This window comes from Cololabis saira, chromosome 18, assembly GCF_033807715.1.
Source record: "Cololabis saira isolate AMF1-May2022 chromosome 18, fColSai1.1, whole genome shotgun sequence".
NCBI classification, from domain to species: Eukaryota; Metazoa; Chordata; class Actinopteri; order Beloniformes; family Belonidae; genus Cololabis; species Cololabis saira.
This window is the reverse complement of record NC_084604.1, coordinates 32,263,287-32,280,818: the sequence shown is the minus strand read 5'-3', so window position 1 is coordinate 32,280,818 and position 17,532 is coordinate 32,263,287. Positions and strand designations below refer to the sequence as shown.

At 38.8% G+C, this 17,532-nt stretch overlaps 1 protein-coding gene and 1 pseudogene across 1 annotated transcript; one reads left to right on the top strand and one right to left on the bottom strand.

Annotated features, from left to right (window-relative positions):
- The first annotated feature begins 219 nt into the window (after positions 1 to 219).
- LOC133464583 (galectin-3-like) lies at positions 220 to 10,871 on the top strand. The gene is made up of 6 exons (XM_061746655.1): positions 220 to 270; positions 2,648 to 2,691; positions 2,869 to 3,366; positions 6,121 to 6,209; positions 6,282 to 6,453; positions 10,102 to 10,871. Exons 2-6 carry the CDS (start codon positions 2,653 to 2,655, stop codon positions 10,258 to 10,260), a joined length of 957 nt encoding a protein of 318 aa, XP_061602639.1. The 5' UTR covers positions 220 to 270; positions 2,648 to 2,652; the 3' UTR covers positions 10,261 to 10,871.
- Positions 10,651 to 17,532, bottom strand: part of LOC133464584 (mitogen-activated protein kinase-binding protein 1-like) — a 48,562-nt pseudogene continuing 41,680 nt past the window's right edge.

Below are 17,532 nucleotides of genomic sequence, written 5' to 3'. Positions count from 1 at the left end.
GTAATGTGAATAAAATGAAATTCCTTTTCTGCTGCATCGATATGAGGGCGATAACATATATCGGCCCTCGTCAACATCATAACTCGAGCTCGTGTCTTCCCGCTTAGGGAGTGGCGTTTCCCTGACAGAGTGAGGAACTGAGGCGGGGCGGAGTGGTGTGAGGAGATCGGAGCTATAAAAGCTTGTTTCCTCTGAGCTTCACTAGATAACACATCCTGACCCAAATCACACCTCAGCCTGCTCCTTTCTGGACTCAAGACAAGAAAAAAGGTAACAGCTAATCTTCTCAGTATCTGTTGCAGGTTACTGGCAGTACTGGAAGATCTATTCACATCTTTTATTTAGTGGAAAATAACAATTCTGCAATCATGAAATAGTTAATAATGAGAAAAAAAAAGAGAAGGGGGTTAGAGGCAGGTTAGTGCTGGATTTAACTACTTTATATGCATTTTTATAAGCAGTTACACCACATTTGAGGCAATGTGAGATGATAGATGGGAAAGGAAAGAAGAAACAGAACATAAAATCTTAAAGCTACTAACTAGAGCTGTCAGCAAACTGGTGCAGTAGAAATTATATTTCCATCAGAAACACAGTGTAGCATGAGAGCTCTGGAGTGGAGGACAAATAACTCAAATCTGGATAACAGTAAAGTAAATGTAAAAGGATGTAACAACAGTTTTAACGTCAATGTGAGAAAGTGCCTTGGCTTTGTAAGATATTCAAATTGCTGAATTGGCCAAACATAGATATTTCTGTCTGGTTATTCTATCCATAATTAGTTTCTTAATTGATTTTTTTTTTCTCAGAAAAATCGTGTTTTGCACTGTTTTATAAATATGAGTATTATATTTTTATTTCATTTTTGATGGTACTGTTTTTATTTGCACTTGTTTTAAACTTTAAACTACAGACTGTCCACTTCAAACTACAAGTGATAGTGAAGTTTGAAAAGCATTCCTGAGGCCATTTCCCAAAGGCCCATGCACTGTTTTTGAATTTTTTTATTATCAATCAACAGTGTTACTGTTAATGTTCTTCAGCTAATAAAAGAGTTACCTGCATTTAAATCTGTGTTAATCTGTTTTTAATGTTTACTCAAAACATGTTTGTATTTTTGAATCACATGGAATTTTAAGTAAAAATTATGTGAAAAGGTTGAGCATAGGGAGGTTTGTACCAAATGATTGAACTTAAACAAGTTAAGTTAACATAAAATGAACATTGCCTTACGGGAAAGTTAAATGTTTTCTGTTGAAAGCAACAAAAAAATTACAGTTAGCTATACTTAATTTTTGTTAGTACTTTGAAAACAAGATACTGAGTAAAAATAACATAATTAAGAATGTAAGTGTCACTTAAAATTACCTAGTTAAAAATACTTAATTAAGTAAGTTTCTTTAACTTATAAAATTGAGCCCGTGTCACTTAAAAATTTCGATGTAATCAGTTTCAACTATTTTTTTGAGTTGAATTAACTTATCGGGTTTTACAGTGTAGCTTGAAGCTTTCCCCCTTTTTCTTGCATTGGACGTATATTCTGATGAAGCAGATCCTCTGCTGACCAGTGCTGCCGGGAAAAAGCAGCACAGTAAGGAATCCTGAAATAACTTTATTGAAAACGTGCTTGGGTTTGGACACCAAATGATAAATAACTCTGACGCTGAACAGATTTCTAAATGTGTTTAAAGTAAAGTTTAAAAGTATATGCTGCAGGAGCACCGAAGGGATGATTTGATTAACTCTGTTTGGTTCTTTGGCTGAGTTGATTATACAAACTCTGAACCTGGACTCTGTTGGGCTGAGTCACAACCGGCCTACCAGCTCCAGATTCTTCTGATGGTCTCAGTGAACAATTTACCAGAATCTGTTGCTGTTCACGGGACGTATTAAACATATAAATAAACAGATTAGTTCCTAGGGCTGGGCGATATATCGAGATTTTAATATATATCGATATATTTTCAAACGCGATATGGTACGAGACAATATCGTTTATATCGATTTTAAAAAAAAAAATGTTTTTTTTTTAATGATTTTGATATAGCTTATTTTGTGACAAATTGACTTGAATGTTTTATTTGAGATTTGCACAAATGTTTTGTTATTTGCACAACTGTCAACCTCAGTGGAAAAGTCTGCCTGTTGCTGTCTACATTGTATTAATTGCACAGTGTATTTTAATTTAATTGTTATGCAGGAAAGAGATATTTGTTTTATTTTATTCAAGAAGCATTTTTATTTTATATATGGCAGTTTATTTTTATTTCATTTGTTTTATACATTTTGATATTGTGCAGACCTCTGTTAATAAAGGAACCTGTGTGACATTTGGCACGAGGCTTTGTATTAAAACTGACTGTTTTTTTAAGGGTTTGCCTCAGAAAAAAATGAAGCTAACAGAGATGCTATGCTATAATGCTTTGGGGGAAACCCCAATTATTGCACAGAAAAAATATCGATATATATCGAGTATCGCCATTTAGCTAGAAAATATCGAGATATGACTTTTGGTCCATATCGCCCAGCCCTATTAGTTCCAATTACTTTTTCAATAAAATAATTTTCCTTTTTTTTATACATTTTCAGGCTTGTTTGTGCTGTAAAGTGTTGATAAATAAAAGTGACTGTAATCTTGTCCCACCAGGCAGGATGGATGTAAGTACCTCTAATTCTCAGCTCGCTACGCTGGTAAGAACTGCAGGTTTCATTGTTTTCTCCACATTTATTCCACCTCAACTCTCTGTTTATGTTTGCGACTGCAAGCTGGTGTCCTCCATCCTGTCCACCCTCCCCCTGCCCCGTCTCTCTCTCCTGGCTCCTGACCCCTCTCTCTCTCCATCGCCCCCGTCTCCTCCTCTGTCCCAGCATGCTGACGCTCTCTGTGGCAGCTGCCCGTCCTCTGGTTCTGCCCAGCAGGCCGGCCTCTGGCCCAGCCTGCCGCCGTCCGGGACCGGGTTCCCCGCGTGGCCGGGCCAGCCCGCCCAGCCGGGCCCGTGCTGGAACGGCCAGCCCAACACGGCCTGCTGGCCCGCCATGCAGCCGTCCCCGGCCTCCGTCCCGGTTCCCACTACGGTCACGGTGCCTGCTCAGGTCGTAACGCCGACGCCGACCACGACGGTCCCCGCCTCGGTGGTGCCGCAGCCCTGCCAGCCCTGCTGGCCGGGGATGCAGTACCAGCCGGCCCAGCCGCCGGCTCCCATGCAGACCCCGGTCCCGGCAGCACCGGCCGCCACCGTCCACCCCAGCATACCCGGCTGGCCCGCCAACCCGGGCTGGCCCTACAACCCCGGCCAGTCGGGCTGGCCTGGACAGAATCCATCCTTCATGCCTTCAAACTGGCTTACCCCCACATCCGGACCTTTAGTGAGTCAAATTCAGACAATCCATATTTGCATCCACACCGCACTAGGGTTGCCACCTTTCAGAAATAGAAATAAAGGACATCCCCAAAACTTCTAAAAAGCATAGAAACGTATTTATTTTATATGAAAAAACTAAATGCTTTGATTTAAAGTTTAAAGTGCTTTAATAGCATTGAAATTGCATGACTGTACAGACAGCCAACCATATAGCAACTGAAGTAGCCTCCTATGTTATGTACCATATTTTCTGGACTATAAGCCGCACCTGCATATAAGCCGCATCCACTCTATTTTTTTAAAAAATAATTAAAAAAAAGATATACAAGCCGCATCCGCTCTATTTAAAAAAAAAACCCGCAGATATTTATGTTGTTAGATTAGATATTTACTACATGTACAGAAGGATTTTGAACTGTAAATGATGTACATGTTTTTACCTAAATAGATCCTTTCCTAAGTGTCTTTTAACACGGCAGCAACTTTGCTGATTAAAACGGGACAGAACCAAGAGAAACATTTTTTCCGCATCTTTTTATTGGGAACCGACGACATACAGAAATCAAACACAAGCTACATGGTCCTCCATATTTTTTCCCCCATTTTCCGAGAAAGGCGTGCTAAAACCTGAACAGAGCAGCACTTTCCAACAACTCCCCCACCCCCCTCAACTTTAGAAAAATAATGTAAAAAGAAAATTAATTAATTAGTAAATAAACAGAATAAAACAAAACCTGTAAGTGATAACAAGAGTACATAAAAAGGATGAGAACCAAGAGAAAATAACGGCTATTTATTTATCTATTTATCTGTTTGAAATCTTCTTCTACCTACTTCTATCTGCTAAAGAAGAAGTGGCGTATTCTTCTTTGCATTTATTTTGTCTTAGTTTTGATTCTAATTCCGGTTAGAGCGCCCCAAGTGGTGGAAGAAAAATCCAGAGAATAGCTGCACCTTTGTATAAGCTGCATGGTTGAAAACCTATGAAAAAAGTAGCGGCTTATAGTCCAGAAAATACGGTATGTCCACATCACCCAAGATGTATAATATAGCTACAGGTGAAGAATATGGTGTAAAAGTTAATTTATTTCAATAATTCAACTTAAAAGGTGAAACTAATATATTACATAGTCTCATTACTTGCAAAGCAAGATATGTTAAACCTTTATTTGTTATAATTTTGATGATTTAATTGTTTATTGATAAAATATTCAAATTTTTTTATGTTTTATTTGGGGTTTCCATAAACTGTGAGCCATAATCACCAAAATCATAGCAAATAAAGGCTTGAAATATCTCACTTTGAATGTAGTGGGGATAGGCATGGGCGGTATGGACTAAAAAATGTATCCCGATAATTTTCGGCATTTATCCCGATAACGATAAAAATGACGATAAAAAAAATACCAATTCAACTCTTTCTTTCTTTCTTTCTTTCTTTCTTTCTTTCTTTCTTTCTTTCTTTCTTTCTTTCTTTCTTTCTTTCTTTCTTTCTTTCTTTCTTTCTTTCTTTCTTTCTTTCCTTTCTTTCTTTCTTTCTTTCTTTCTTTCTTTCTTTCTTTCTTTCAGGCTCATTTCTTTCTTTCTTTCTTTCTTTCTTTCTTTCTTTCTTTCAGGCTCATTTCTTTCTTTCTTTCTTTCTTTCTTTCTTTCTTTCTTTCTTTCTTTCTTTCTTTCTTTCAGGCTCATTTCTTTCTTTCTTTCTTTCTTTCTTTCTTTCTTTCTTTCAGGCTCATTTCTTTCTTTCTTTCTTTCTTTCTTTCTTTCTTTCTTTCTTTCTTTCTTTCTTTCTTTCTTTCTTTCTTTCTTTCTTTCTTTCTTTCAGGCTCATTTCTTTCAGGCTCTTTTCTTTCTTTCTTTCTTTCTTTCTTTCTTTCTTTCTTTCTTTCTTTCTTTCTTTCAGTCTCCTTTCTTTCTTTCTTTCTTTCTTTCTTTCAGGCTCATTTCTTTCTTTCTTTCTTTCTTTCTTTCTTTCTTTCTTTCTTTCTTTCTTTCTTTCTTTCTTTCAGGCTCATTTCTTTCTTTCTTTCTTTCAGGCTCATTTCTTTCTTTCTTTCTTTCAGGCTCATTTCTTTCTTTCTTTCTTTCTTTCTTTCTTTCTTTCAGGCTCATTTCTTTCTTTCTTTCTTTCTTTCTTTCTTTCTTTCTTTCTTTCTTTCAGGCTCATTTCTTTCTTTCTTTCTTTCAGGCTCATTTCTTTCTTTCTTTCTTTCTTTCAGGCTCATTTCTTTCAGGCTCTTTTATTTCTTTCTTTCTTTCTTTCTTTCTTTCTTTCTTTCTTTCTTTCTTTCTTTCTTTCTTTCTTTCTTTCTTTCTTTCTTTCAGTCTCCTTTCTTTCTTTCTTTCTTTCTTTCTTTCTTTCTTTCAGGCTCATTTCTTTCTTTCTTTTTATCATTTTTACAGCGAGATGACAAATTCTTACCATGGGGAATTTTTTTGGACGATATATCGTGAACGGTAAAATATCGCCCATTCCTAAGTGGGGAAATAATATATTTGTTTCACCTTTAGTTGAATTTACTATGAATGACGTTTTGCAATATATTCAAATTTTCCAACCTTCACCTGTATATTATGACATCAATAAATAAGAGCATAATATATGTCCGTATTGGTTCAATACGGAACGCGACTTTTAATTCCCAATTACGTAACAATTCCGTATTTCAAGGGAAGGGTGGCAAGCCTATCCACACCGTAAACGTGTATCCGTTGGCCGTCGGGCAGCTTCACTTTGCTTCTCTCTTTGCTGTTTTAGAGTGTACCGTACAACTTAAACCTGGCCCGCGGCGTGTACGACAAAATGATGATGACCATCCTGGGTCACGTGAAGCCTGATGCTAAAATGTAAGCTGGTTTCTGCAGTTTCTTCATGTAGCATAAAGAAGGATAAAACACCCCCGACCTGGTTTCTCTCAGGTTCACCGTGAACTTCCTGAGGGGCAACGACATTGCTTTGCACATCAACCCTCGCTTCAGCGAGGGCGGGAAGCAGGTGTTGATCCGTAACCACAAGCTGGGCGAGCGCTGGGGCTCGGAGGAGCGGGACCTGAAGGGGTCCTTCCCTTTTGCTCTCGGAAGCCCTTTCGAGGTGAGAAACAGGAATCTGACTGGCGGCAGCAGCCGACTGAGGAGCCAAGTGAAATGCTAACGGGCTAACACCATTAACACTTGATTTACACGTGTGGAAGACTCTCAAAGGCTTCAAACAGTACGTTTCACCTTCCTCAAGGGTTCGCCAGTTTAATTTAACTTTGACATGACAAAGTCTGCAAGATAGACGGTGAAACATCCTCAAGAGCAGAAGAACAGGAAGTCCAGCTGCCTTGTTTCAAGCCTTTGAGAGTTAGCTGCACCAGCATGCACGCAAGATGAAACTAACCAGATAAAACCAGATGCTGCCTTCTGCAGAAAAACAAACAATCAATGAAGTGAAGCTAACTAAATCCAATAATAAGATAAATATAATATAAATAATAAGAGCTACAGTGACAAGTTACGGTTAAACCCTTTGAATTTTGTTGTATTTCTGCATTAATTTGTCATAAAATGTGATCTGACCGTTATTTTAGTCACAATAACAGATAAAACACTGCGTGCTCAAAAAGATACCATGCAAGCAATTATAAATATTGGTTATCTTTATTGAAAATGCCCACTAAACATTTGTAAAGCTGGAGGAAAATGGAAGTGAATCTACGTCAACGAAGCGTCACACCTCCAGTCTACTTAGTGAAATTAGTTTTAGCCTTAGGTTCAGAGTTAATCTGATCAATAAAAAGTCTTCCTTTTCATAAAAAGTAGGTGCCTCATAAAAAAAAGAGGTATTTGGAGACTATCAAGAGTAGTTGAATGAGGCAGATCAATAAATTGTAAGTGTTTAGGGTTGTGGGTGCTCTAGAAGTGGTTTCTCATGGGCACTCGTGGGCACTCAGCTGAGAAAAGTGAAAGATTCAACGTATCCTCAATGAGGTAAAGAAGAATGTAAAGGGTTGGAGACGTGACAGGACATGACAGGCATCTCTGTTCATGAGTCCACCATCAAACACATAAATCACTGAGGCTGTCTGAGTATGGGCTCAAATTAAAGCCATAAATATTTTGTATCTGTAAATAAACTTTGTACTTGTAAAAATATTTTGTGCGTGTGCAAAAAATATTTGTACTTGCAAAAAATATTTGTACTTGTATAAATATTGTGTGCGTCTGCAAAAAATATTTGTACTTGCAAAACATATTTACTTGTATTAGTCCATTTACTTGTATTAGTTTGCAGCGCAGTCTTGCCACATCCAATATGGCGGCGACGTCAGTAGGCGATGCAATGTGCTGATTGGCTCTCCAGAAACGCTTTGAAACCTGTGCCAAAGATCGCTGATTGGCTCTTATTATTGGCACGTCAAAACAGTGCCATAATTCGTAGTTGTAAAAAAAGTTTGTAGCTTTGTTTATCCAATGTTGCACACAGACAAATTAATTTCACAGCTACAAAAATGTTTTACAAATAAGAACAAATATTTTTTGTACATGCACGCACAAAATATTTCTACAAGTACAAATATTTTTTGCAAGTACAAATATTTTTTACACACGCACAAAATATTTCTACAAGTACAAAGTTTATTTACAGATACAAAATATTTATGGCTTTAATTTGAGCCCATATCTGAGGCCGAACACGCCACAAAAAGCTGCAGCCCTGCGCAGGCCACGGTACCGGGAAAGTGTCTTGTAGAGCGATGACACATAAGTTAAAAATGTCTGAAAAGAATATTCACCACAGTAAAAGGTTCACAGTTTACCTGCACCACGACATAATCACAACGGTGGGGTCTGGTGGTGGAGCTCAGAAACAGAAAATATGTCTTTTGGACCCTCCGGCTCCGTCGGAGAGAGACTGTGAAAACCGTGTAGCTTTGCTCAAGCTCAGCTATTGACTCCAAGAAATTAATTCTTATGTTACCTGAAGCATATTACCGTATTGTCCCGAATATAAGACGACCCTGATTATAAGACGACCCCCTCTTTTTCAAGACTCAAGTTGGAAGAAAGACTTTTTGAACACCAAATTCAATTTTTATACAGAAAATAATTACAGTACATCTAAAACAAATGATTATAACAATATATTCGAGAGAAAAAGCATGTTATTTTGACTATTTGAAATCATTATCTTGAAGTTTGCATCATAACTTCTCCTCAGCTGCCGGTTTACCTGCCGAACTTCCACCCTCTTTTCTCCAGATTGGAGAAACTACGTTTCTCCACTTTCTGTTATCTCTTCTCTTATTTTCTTCTCTTTTCTTTCTTATACTATTTTTTATTTTTCTTCTTCGTGACAGGGGTTGGCTTTGGCCTGGGGAGTTAAGTTCAGCATTCGCTTTAAAGATATCTGGCGCCATCTAGCGTTGTGAATGGGTATAACGTCTAGACCCCGAATGTAAGACGACCCCCACTTTTTCAGTCTTATTTCAATGCAAAAAACACTGTCTTATATTCAGGCCAATACGGTACATCTGTTTACTCTTGTGACTTGGTGAAGATCAGATTAATTCAGAAAACTAGTTGATTACAAAGGGTTCACCTCCTTTTTTCTTAGTTTCCACTAAATCGTTTCGATCACTGACATTTTACAATCCTGTTAAAGCATTAAAACGCCACACGTGATGCACTTGACTGATTCCGAGTGGCTTTCTCTTGGTTAACATCAGGCTAACGATTGGAAAAAGTGCAAAAGCTTGGAAAGTGGCTATCGGAGGTCAGCTGGGGTCTCATGTTGCTCACTAACATCAATAACAACTGCGTTTAACCCCCGTGGTGAGATGTTTCTAATCTGAGGAGCACCAGTCTTCCTCTGTATACTTACTGACCAGGGGCCGGGTTCACAAAACATTCTTAAGAAAAAAAATCCTCTTAAATTCAGTCTTAAGAAGAAAAGAGAGAAGAAGTCATATTCTCCAAAAAAGTTCTTAAGTATTTTCTCAACTTTCTTAAGTTTCTTCTTAAGAAAAAAACTTAAGAATAAATGGTATTCTTGAAATAAAAGTTCTCAAATTAGTTCTTGACTTTTTTCTTAACTTTAAGACAACCTTGACCTGTCTTAAAACTTCTTCTGTGAAAAGGTAAGACTCTAATATCACCTTTTTCAACACATTTTAGACAAGTTTAGACTAGTAGGTCATAGTTTGACGATATACTTTGTAATTAATTACACAAAGAGCCTGTTAACTCTTTGTTAGCATGTTAGTTAGCGTGGTAGTTAATTATTATTCATTTTCCCCAATAGTATTTTTTTTCGCACATTAATCTCATCCACCATAACCTTGAAAAGTTCCTGCATCTCTCTTCTCATCTCATCTTCTCCATGTTTAGTGAGTGACTGACGGTTAAGACGCAAACTACCTGTATAAATGTTGTTTGTTGGCGTGTGCAATGCAATGACATATTTTAAGAAGTTCTTAAGTAGGAAAAATAAGAAATTCGTAAGAAATGACAGTTCTTAAGACGGTTCTTAAGAAAATATTGAGGAATTTCACTTAAGAACTTTCTTATGAACTTCTTAATTTTAGATCTTAAGACATTTCTTAAGATCGTTCTTAAGAACATATTGGTGAATCCGGCCCCTGATCTGACCTTCATTTTTAGCTTTTGCAAAGTAAAGTAATAATGTGTGAGTTTCCAGTTCACTTGAAAGATCCCTTTGTGTATCGATGCAGTTTGCCCTTGTTTTGCGCTCCAGATGAAGATCCTGTGCACCCCCGAGACGTTCCGGGTGGCGGTGAACAACATCCCGCTGTTTGAGTTCCGCCACCGCATCCGAGAGCTCAACCAGATCAACCGGATCAACATCCTGCACGACGTCGTGCTCACCTACGTCAACGTGGAGAACCTTCCCTAAGAATTCTGCTTTCACGCCTCGTACTGGGGCGACCGGCCTGCGTTGCTAGTTGAGAAGAATCATAATGAACTCTGCACACGACTTTAATGCTCTACATTCTGCAGAAACCAAAACCTTTCTAACCAAATTTTGTGAAGCTTTAATTTAATGTTTCTCTGTGTTTTATACCACTAAAGACCCGATGCTTCATTAAACTCAAACTAGTCCCTCTGCCACAGAATTAATCATTTTATTTTTTAGTTTAATAGTATTTATTGTGTAAAATATTTTCTATACTCTGAAACTTCTTCTTATATGTCAAAATAAGATAAAAATCTTAAATCAAACATTTAATAAAATGACCTGAGAGAGATACGCTCCAGTGTTCTCGCTGTTTATTTTTAACGGTACAATGCAGCAGCATAAAACTGTTTTTAACAGTAAAACACACAAAAAAAAACTCTTTTAGAGAAAAAAGAACATTAAAATTTGTGCAAATGTACAAATACTAAAATGTAAACTAACAAATATGAATTAGTAACATATTAAATTGTAAAAAATGCACCAAAGTTACAGATATTTTGGCACAAAAACATGAATTTCACTGTTGACAGAAATAAACTAAACATCAGACTTAACATCGTTCCTTGTCCTTCATTTCATTCTTGTCTCCAACCTCCTGGCGGTACATGACCATTTCTACCCTCATATTTGACCTGTGACTTGTGTGAGTTTTTGCATAAACCTATATTCGCCCTGGGGTTGGTTCGGTACGTTCTGTACCAGTGGAAATGTCTGAATAAAAGGCTTGAGTGCGGGAAACCTTTGCAGCGTGAGCGGAACTGGTGGGCCAGGTTACCTCCGGACAGCTGACAGCCTAACTTCTCTATCCTCCTGCTCTCTTAATAGCTCATAAAATGACTCTAGTTTTAATATTTGGCACGAATATGTCTATCTAATTTAACTATCTAACTTAGATTCATCAAATTTCATGAAACTTTGGCGGAATCATATCCCGGGGAATATCAATTATTTTATATGATTAAAAAATAATATGTTCGACCCCACAACCAGAAAAGTAAGTCAACTACATCTTATCCTGTTGTTTTTGAGATGGGACTTAATTGCCTCTAATCCCTCTAGTGGTTTCCTTTGCAATTCATTAAATTAATTAATGAAACTGGGTTTTCAAAAAGTGGAGCGCGGATAAGGAAGAACATGAAAAAAGGCAACGGTTATAAAAAAAGCTAATTATGATTTCAGTGCATAATTCTCAACATCTACTCTTTCATCTTCTCCGAATGTCACCACATCTCATCTGGCGTCAGACTTGAGATCTGTGTGCAAAAAGAAACCAAGAGTGCGGTTCACAGTGCTTTAGTCCTGCGTGAGTCGGGGTCGTCCGCCTGCTCAGGTCTTGGTATCGAGTCTCCTCACCACAGACTTCAGCAGCAGCTGAGAGTACTGCTCCAGCAGAGCCAGGGCTTGGTCCCCCTCGCAGGTCGCCCCTCCGCTCTCTTGTTGCCCGTCGCACGGCGAGGGCCAGCGAGGCAGCGAGTCCAGCTCGGCTTTAACTGTGGCCAGGGTCTCGGACAGGACCCTCCTCATCTCCTCCTGATCCTCCCCGAGATGTCGGCCGCCCTCCAGCAGCTGTTTTTAATGAAGATGGAAAGAAAGTCAGGCATCCAGGTAGCAGGTGGTGGTTGAATTTATTAAAAGCACAAACATATTCTGGTCCTTATGGACGTTGATTAAAATAATATTTTTGAATTCCACATAAAGTAAGACGTGTTGGCAGGGGCGGAGCATAATTTAAATTTTTTATCTCATAATTTCGACTTTCTATCTCATAATTTCAATTTTTTATCTCATAATTTCGACTTTCTATCTCATAATTTCGATTTTTTATCTCATAATTTCGACTTTTCTATCTCATAATTTCGATTTTTTATCTCATGATTTCGACTTTCTATCTCATAATATGACTTTCTATCTCATTTCGATTTCTATCTCATAATTTCGACTTTCTATCTCATAATTATGACTTTTTATCTCATTTCGATTTCTATCTCATAATTTCGACTTTCTATCTCATAATTTCGACTTTCTATCTCATAATTTCGATTTTTTTATCACATAATTTCAACTTTCTATCTCATAATTTCGACTTTTCTATCTACTTTTCTTTTCTATCTCATAATTTCGATTTTTTTTTTCAGCCTGCAGCATGAGTTTCCTGCTTTAAGGTTCTGATGCGACAACTGGCTAAAAGTAAACAGAGAACATGCGCGCGCACGTACCGTGCATGACAGGCAGACACACAAGGGGAGAAGGGACTATTTCTTTCATTTTTATTTTTTAAACAACTTTATCCTTATGAACGCATTTGTTATATAGTCCAACTTTCCTTATTTTATTCAGCACACTTTTTTCCCCCTTCGGCGTGGACGGTGGGCCCCCCGCCTGCTCCACTAGTGCGTGTTGGTAATTAATTTCTCCGTCTCTGTTATATGTGTCTGTTCTTTCAGTTGTGAGCAGTGTCTGCTGGGGGGTTTCTGAGGCCGTAAATACAAATCTTGTTCAGGGCCACCAAAATCCTGGGACCGGCCCTGAGGAGATGTTTGAAGAGCCGATAAGCATTGGGGAGATTGTAAAAGTAAAGAATGAAAAAGTAACAACCTTTTCCTTCAGACGGACACAAAAATCCCGTTGACTGAAGGAAAAGACCGTCCTGCAAGTTCTGTGACACCTTTTCCTCTCCTGCACGAGAGTGGACCCATAATGCTTTGGGCTTACAGGCAAATGTAAGAGGAAGAATTGTTTTAAGTTGCAAACAAAAAGATGAAAAAAAGGCTCTGAGTGAAAAGAGGGATCTTTTAAGAGGATCATCCTAAACACGCCTCAGAAACATACAGGCCATTTCAAGATGTGGAGGCTGAATATCAGCACAACACGACCTAAACTGAACTGTTCATGCAGAAATCTCACAGAACCCGACGTTTCTGCTGAAAGAAATCTTCACAAGCTGTTTTTCTAAAGACTTAACTTGGCAGCAAACTTTAGCTCAAACTTTCCTCCTCTGAAAAAGGGAAACCGCAAAAACATCTCGCTTAAAATCCCTCAGAAACATTTCGACTTCAGGTAATAATTGATGTTTTTATCGTTGATTCTATTCCCCTTTTTTGTTTTTCCCTACTCTACCCTTCCACAACCTTTCACCTGTTTCTCTCACTGTCACACACACACACACACACACACACACACACACACACACACACACACACACACACACACACACACACACACACACACACACACACACACACACACACACACACACACACACACACACACACACACACTGACCGTAGTGTAGAGCATGATGGTTTTTCTCAGACTGCTGTGAAGATCAGTAACGGTTTGCCTGCATGTCTCCAAGGTGACTGAGCAATCTGCTGCAGAGAGATGGAGACAATGATTTTCCAGCAAATCAGCAAATCACACACAAATACACACCGTTATTGAGTGACATGGCACGCCATAAACACTGAGCAAAAGAGGAGAAGAGGAAAAGAGGAGCATTTAACGAAGGACAAGAAGAAGAAGAAGAAGAAGAAGAAGAAGAGAGACGAGGATGCTGCTGCACGGAGCCAGAGAGCTGCGTGAGGCGTGAAACTGAGAAAAATGATTTCACAGCTTATATCCTCAAGTTGCCACCAGTCGTGGGAACAAATGTGGAGCTTATATCACTTAATGGCATTTAGGGTTTCAGTGTTTTTCAAATTGAAATGAAATAAAGTGAAATGTGTTGCCTTGGTTTAAAAAGTCGCATCCATCAGATACGTCTATTTTCTACGACGGAGTATTAGGGCCAAACTAAGACAAAAAAAATAAAATTGGAAATTACGAGAATAAAGTCATAATATAATGAGAATAAAGTCATAATATTACGAGGATAAAGTCGTAATATTATGAGAATAAAGTCGTAATATTACGAGAATAAAGTAGTAATTTATGGAGAATAAAGTAGTAATATTATGAGAATAAAGTTGTAATATTATTAGAATATAATTTATGAGAACTCTAACAGGAAGAGCATCTTCTCTCTGTGTTAAAATGAGGAATATTGAGCATCTTGTGAAGTTATATTTATATATTTATAATATATTTAGTATTACGACTTTATTCTCGTAATATTACGACTTTATTCTCGTAATTTTACGACTTTATTCTCATATTATTATGACTTTATTCTCGTAATTTCCATTTTTGTTGTCTTAGTTTGGCCCTAATACTCCATGGCAAGAGAGCAAAATGTGGAAATCATCTTTGTTTTATTAAGGAATTAACTCAGGATTGGGTGCAATCATTCTCTGAAATAATAAAAAGCAGCATAACACGAGTGGTGTGAGGCCTGGATGGAAAAGGTGAATCCTTTCAGGCTCTCCAAGGAAGCCTGAGTGTGAAAGGTGAGAATCATCCATTAAGATTTGCAAACAAGTGTGAGAGGCCGGACCTGGCTGCAGGATGGATGCGTGGACCTCCTCCAGCACCAGAGGGCGCTCTTTGGCTGCAGCCATCTGACCTCCCCCCTTGGCGCTGGAAATACATGTCAGAAAGGTCTGTCAGTTGCAGTGGTGGCACTAATCCTTTAATGTGAAACCGACTGATTGGAAAAGAAACATAGTATTCTCCTGTGCTGAATTTGATTGAAGATTTCTGCCCTGGCGAAGACACACTTGCTTAAATCTGCTGAAAAGCCACTTCACAGGCCCCGGTGAAACTGTACCTCTCAGATGCGCAGCTCTTTCTCTGCTTGACCGGCAGGTAACTCGGCAATGCAGAGTCCACGCTCAGAGACATCTGCCTAGACCGTGCTGAAACAGGAAGATAACAGTCAGTGTTGTGAGTTCCTAAGTGATTCTTCACCTTTATTTAACCAGATAAAAACCCATTGAGGTCAAGACCTCTTTTCCAAGGGTGACCTGGCCAAAGAAGGCAGCAGCACACGTCCCCACACAAATAACAGCAATCACGTAATAAACATTAAAAATGAGAGTGCAAACTGTTAGCGAATAAAGTGCAATAGTGGTGACTTCAATAATATGTTAAAAACAACAACTTAACAGCAGAACAGAAATAATTTAAAATTTAAAAACACAGGCACTGCCGAAAGGATTCTCGTTATCGGTTTTAAGAAGTGAGCAGGGTTGCCACCTCTCAGAAATAGAAATAAGGGACACCCCGATTTCAGCAGCGCAGGCGCCAAAAAAGGGACATCCCCAAAACTTCTAAACTGCATAGAAATGTATTTATTTTATATGAAAAAACAAAATGCTTTGATTTAAAGTTTAAAGTGCTTTAATAGCATTGAACTTGCATGACTGTACAGACAGCCAACCATACTAGTAACTGAAATAGCCTCCTATGCTATGTATGTCCATATGAGCCAAGATGTATAATATAGCTACAGGTGAAGAATAAGGTGTAAAAGTTAGTTTATTTCAATAATTCAACTTAAAAGGTGAAACTAATACATGTACATTACATAGTCTTATTACAGGCAAAGCAAGATATGTTAAGCCTTTATTTGTTATAATTTTGATGATTTAATTGTTTATTGATTTTATAATATATTCAAATTTTTTTTACTGGAAAAATCTCTAAATCACAAAGAAATGTAATTGTAATAAGAAAGATTTTGCTTTGCTATAAAAATTTCCTATAAAAAAGCGAAATATAGAAAAAACATACTTGTTTCTGTTTATCTTTGTAAAATGATATTAAAAGTATCTTACATAATTTGAGAAAAAAAACGAGAAATTTCAAGAAAAGATCCTGAAGAAATATATTTTACATAATTAGAGTGTAAACAAAGTGCATATTTCCTTTAAAATTAACTAAACTGATATTGGATTAGATAACAATAGTAAAAAAAAAGAATTAGAAAAAAGATTTTTCGCACCCTTTTTGTTATTTTGAGCGTGTAAGAAAAAAATTTGTCAAATCCGGCCCGCCAAGCAAAATGAGTTTGACACCCCTGGTTTAGAGACCAAATTTTTTATGTGTGCTTTAAATGTAAGCTCCCCATCAATAATTAATCCCAAGTGATGTAGAAATGTGGCTCCTCCTGGGTGTTTCTGACCTTGTATTTTAACTGGAGAAGGTGCCACGTCGCCATCCACTTCCACCGGAGGGGTCGGCGACCTCGCCGGGGCTCCAGACCAACTGGAACTGGCCTTCATCTCCAGGCACAAGCTGCGCCGAGGGCTGAGAGGCTGCTTGGGGAGCGGGATGCGAGACGGCGGGCCGTTCTGGGTGGAGCGGTTGGGTGAGGTCGGAAGTGTGAGGTGAGGAGGAGTCGGGGAGGGGCTGTTGGACGGAGGACTCGACAACAGGGATGACGTGGACGAGAAGGAGGACGGGAAAGCGCTGACGGGAGACGAGGAGAGCAGGGGAGCCTCTACGTCCAGCTCATCAGATGATCTCCTGCTTTTGGTGAGGGGTGGGGAGCGTGGCGGGGACTGGAGCTCGTCTCCCAGAGAGGAGGAGCGACTGCTTTTGGCCGTGGAGCTGGCGGTGGGGTTCATGTAGGATTGCTGGGGCTTCAGTTTGGGGCTCTCCCATGGCAGGGGAGACGGCGGGGACGGTGGAGACCCAGACGATGGTGAGGAAATGTGAAAGGAAGGTCGGAGAGTGTTCTGAGACAGAAAAAGCTGCTGAGGTCTCTGGTGCAATGACTCCATCTGTCCACTGGAGGGCGTGAGGGAGTGAGGAGCTGGAAAAGGAGACGAGGAGCCAGACAATGATTAGGTTAAACATTTTAAACTAAGTTATTCTAACCAATGTAATGTCAGGGTCTAATATTAGAAACATAATCATATATTTCTAAGGACTAAATGATGATGAAACATACAGTCAGTGGCAAAGTTCTGATCAGAGTGGGACTTCTGCAAACATGCGTTTCTGTCCAGCATGAACGAGGCCTTGGGCTGAGGGTTGGACGACCTCCACAGGTGGGACCCAGAGGTCTTCTTTGGGGGTCTTCGTTTCTCTGGAGCCCTGCAGAGATGCCACAGAATAAGTTGAAAGAGACGTTAAAATACTTTTTAACACTATACTCTACACTAAACACTATCTCTCCCACAGAAAAGCTGTGCACCTGTGCAATGTTAAAGGCTTCTGGTTGTAGTCCAGGTTTTCCCCAATCACTTAAAGTCACAATGTGCACGATGCCTGCGTTTATTTCAGTTAATACGCATGAATGTTTTATGATTATTTCTTGTGTGATTT

Bases quoted from the DNA above. Each gene is read 5' to 3' on its own strand.
- LOC133464583 (XM_061746655.1), top strand. From the start codon at position 2,653: ATGGATGTAAGTACCTCTAATTCTCAGCTCGCTACGCTG. The intron at 2,692-2,868 runs GTAAGAACTGCA...CCTCTGTCCCAG, and splicing joins ATTCTCAGCTCGCTACGCTG to CATGCTGACGCTCTCTGTGG. The intron at 3,367-6,120 runs GTGAGTCAAATT...TTGCTGTTTTAG, and splicing joins CCCCCACATCCGGACCTTTA to AGTGTACCGTACAACTTAAA.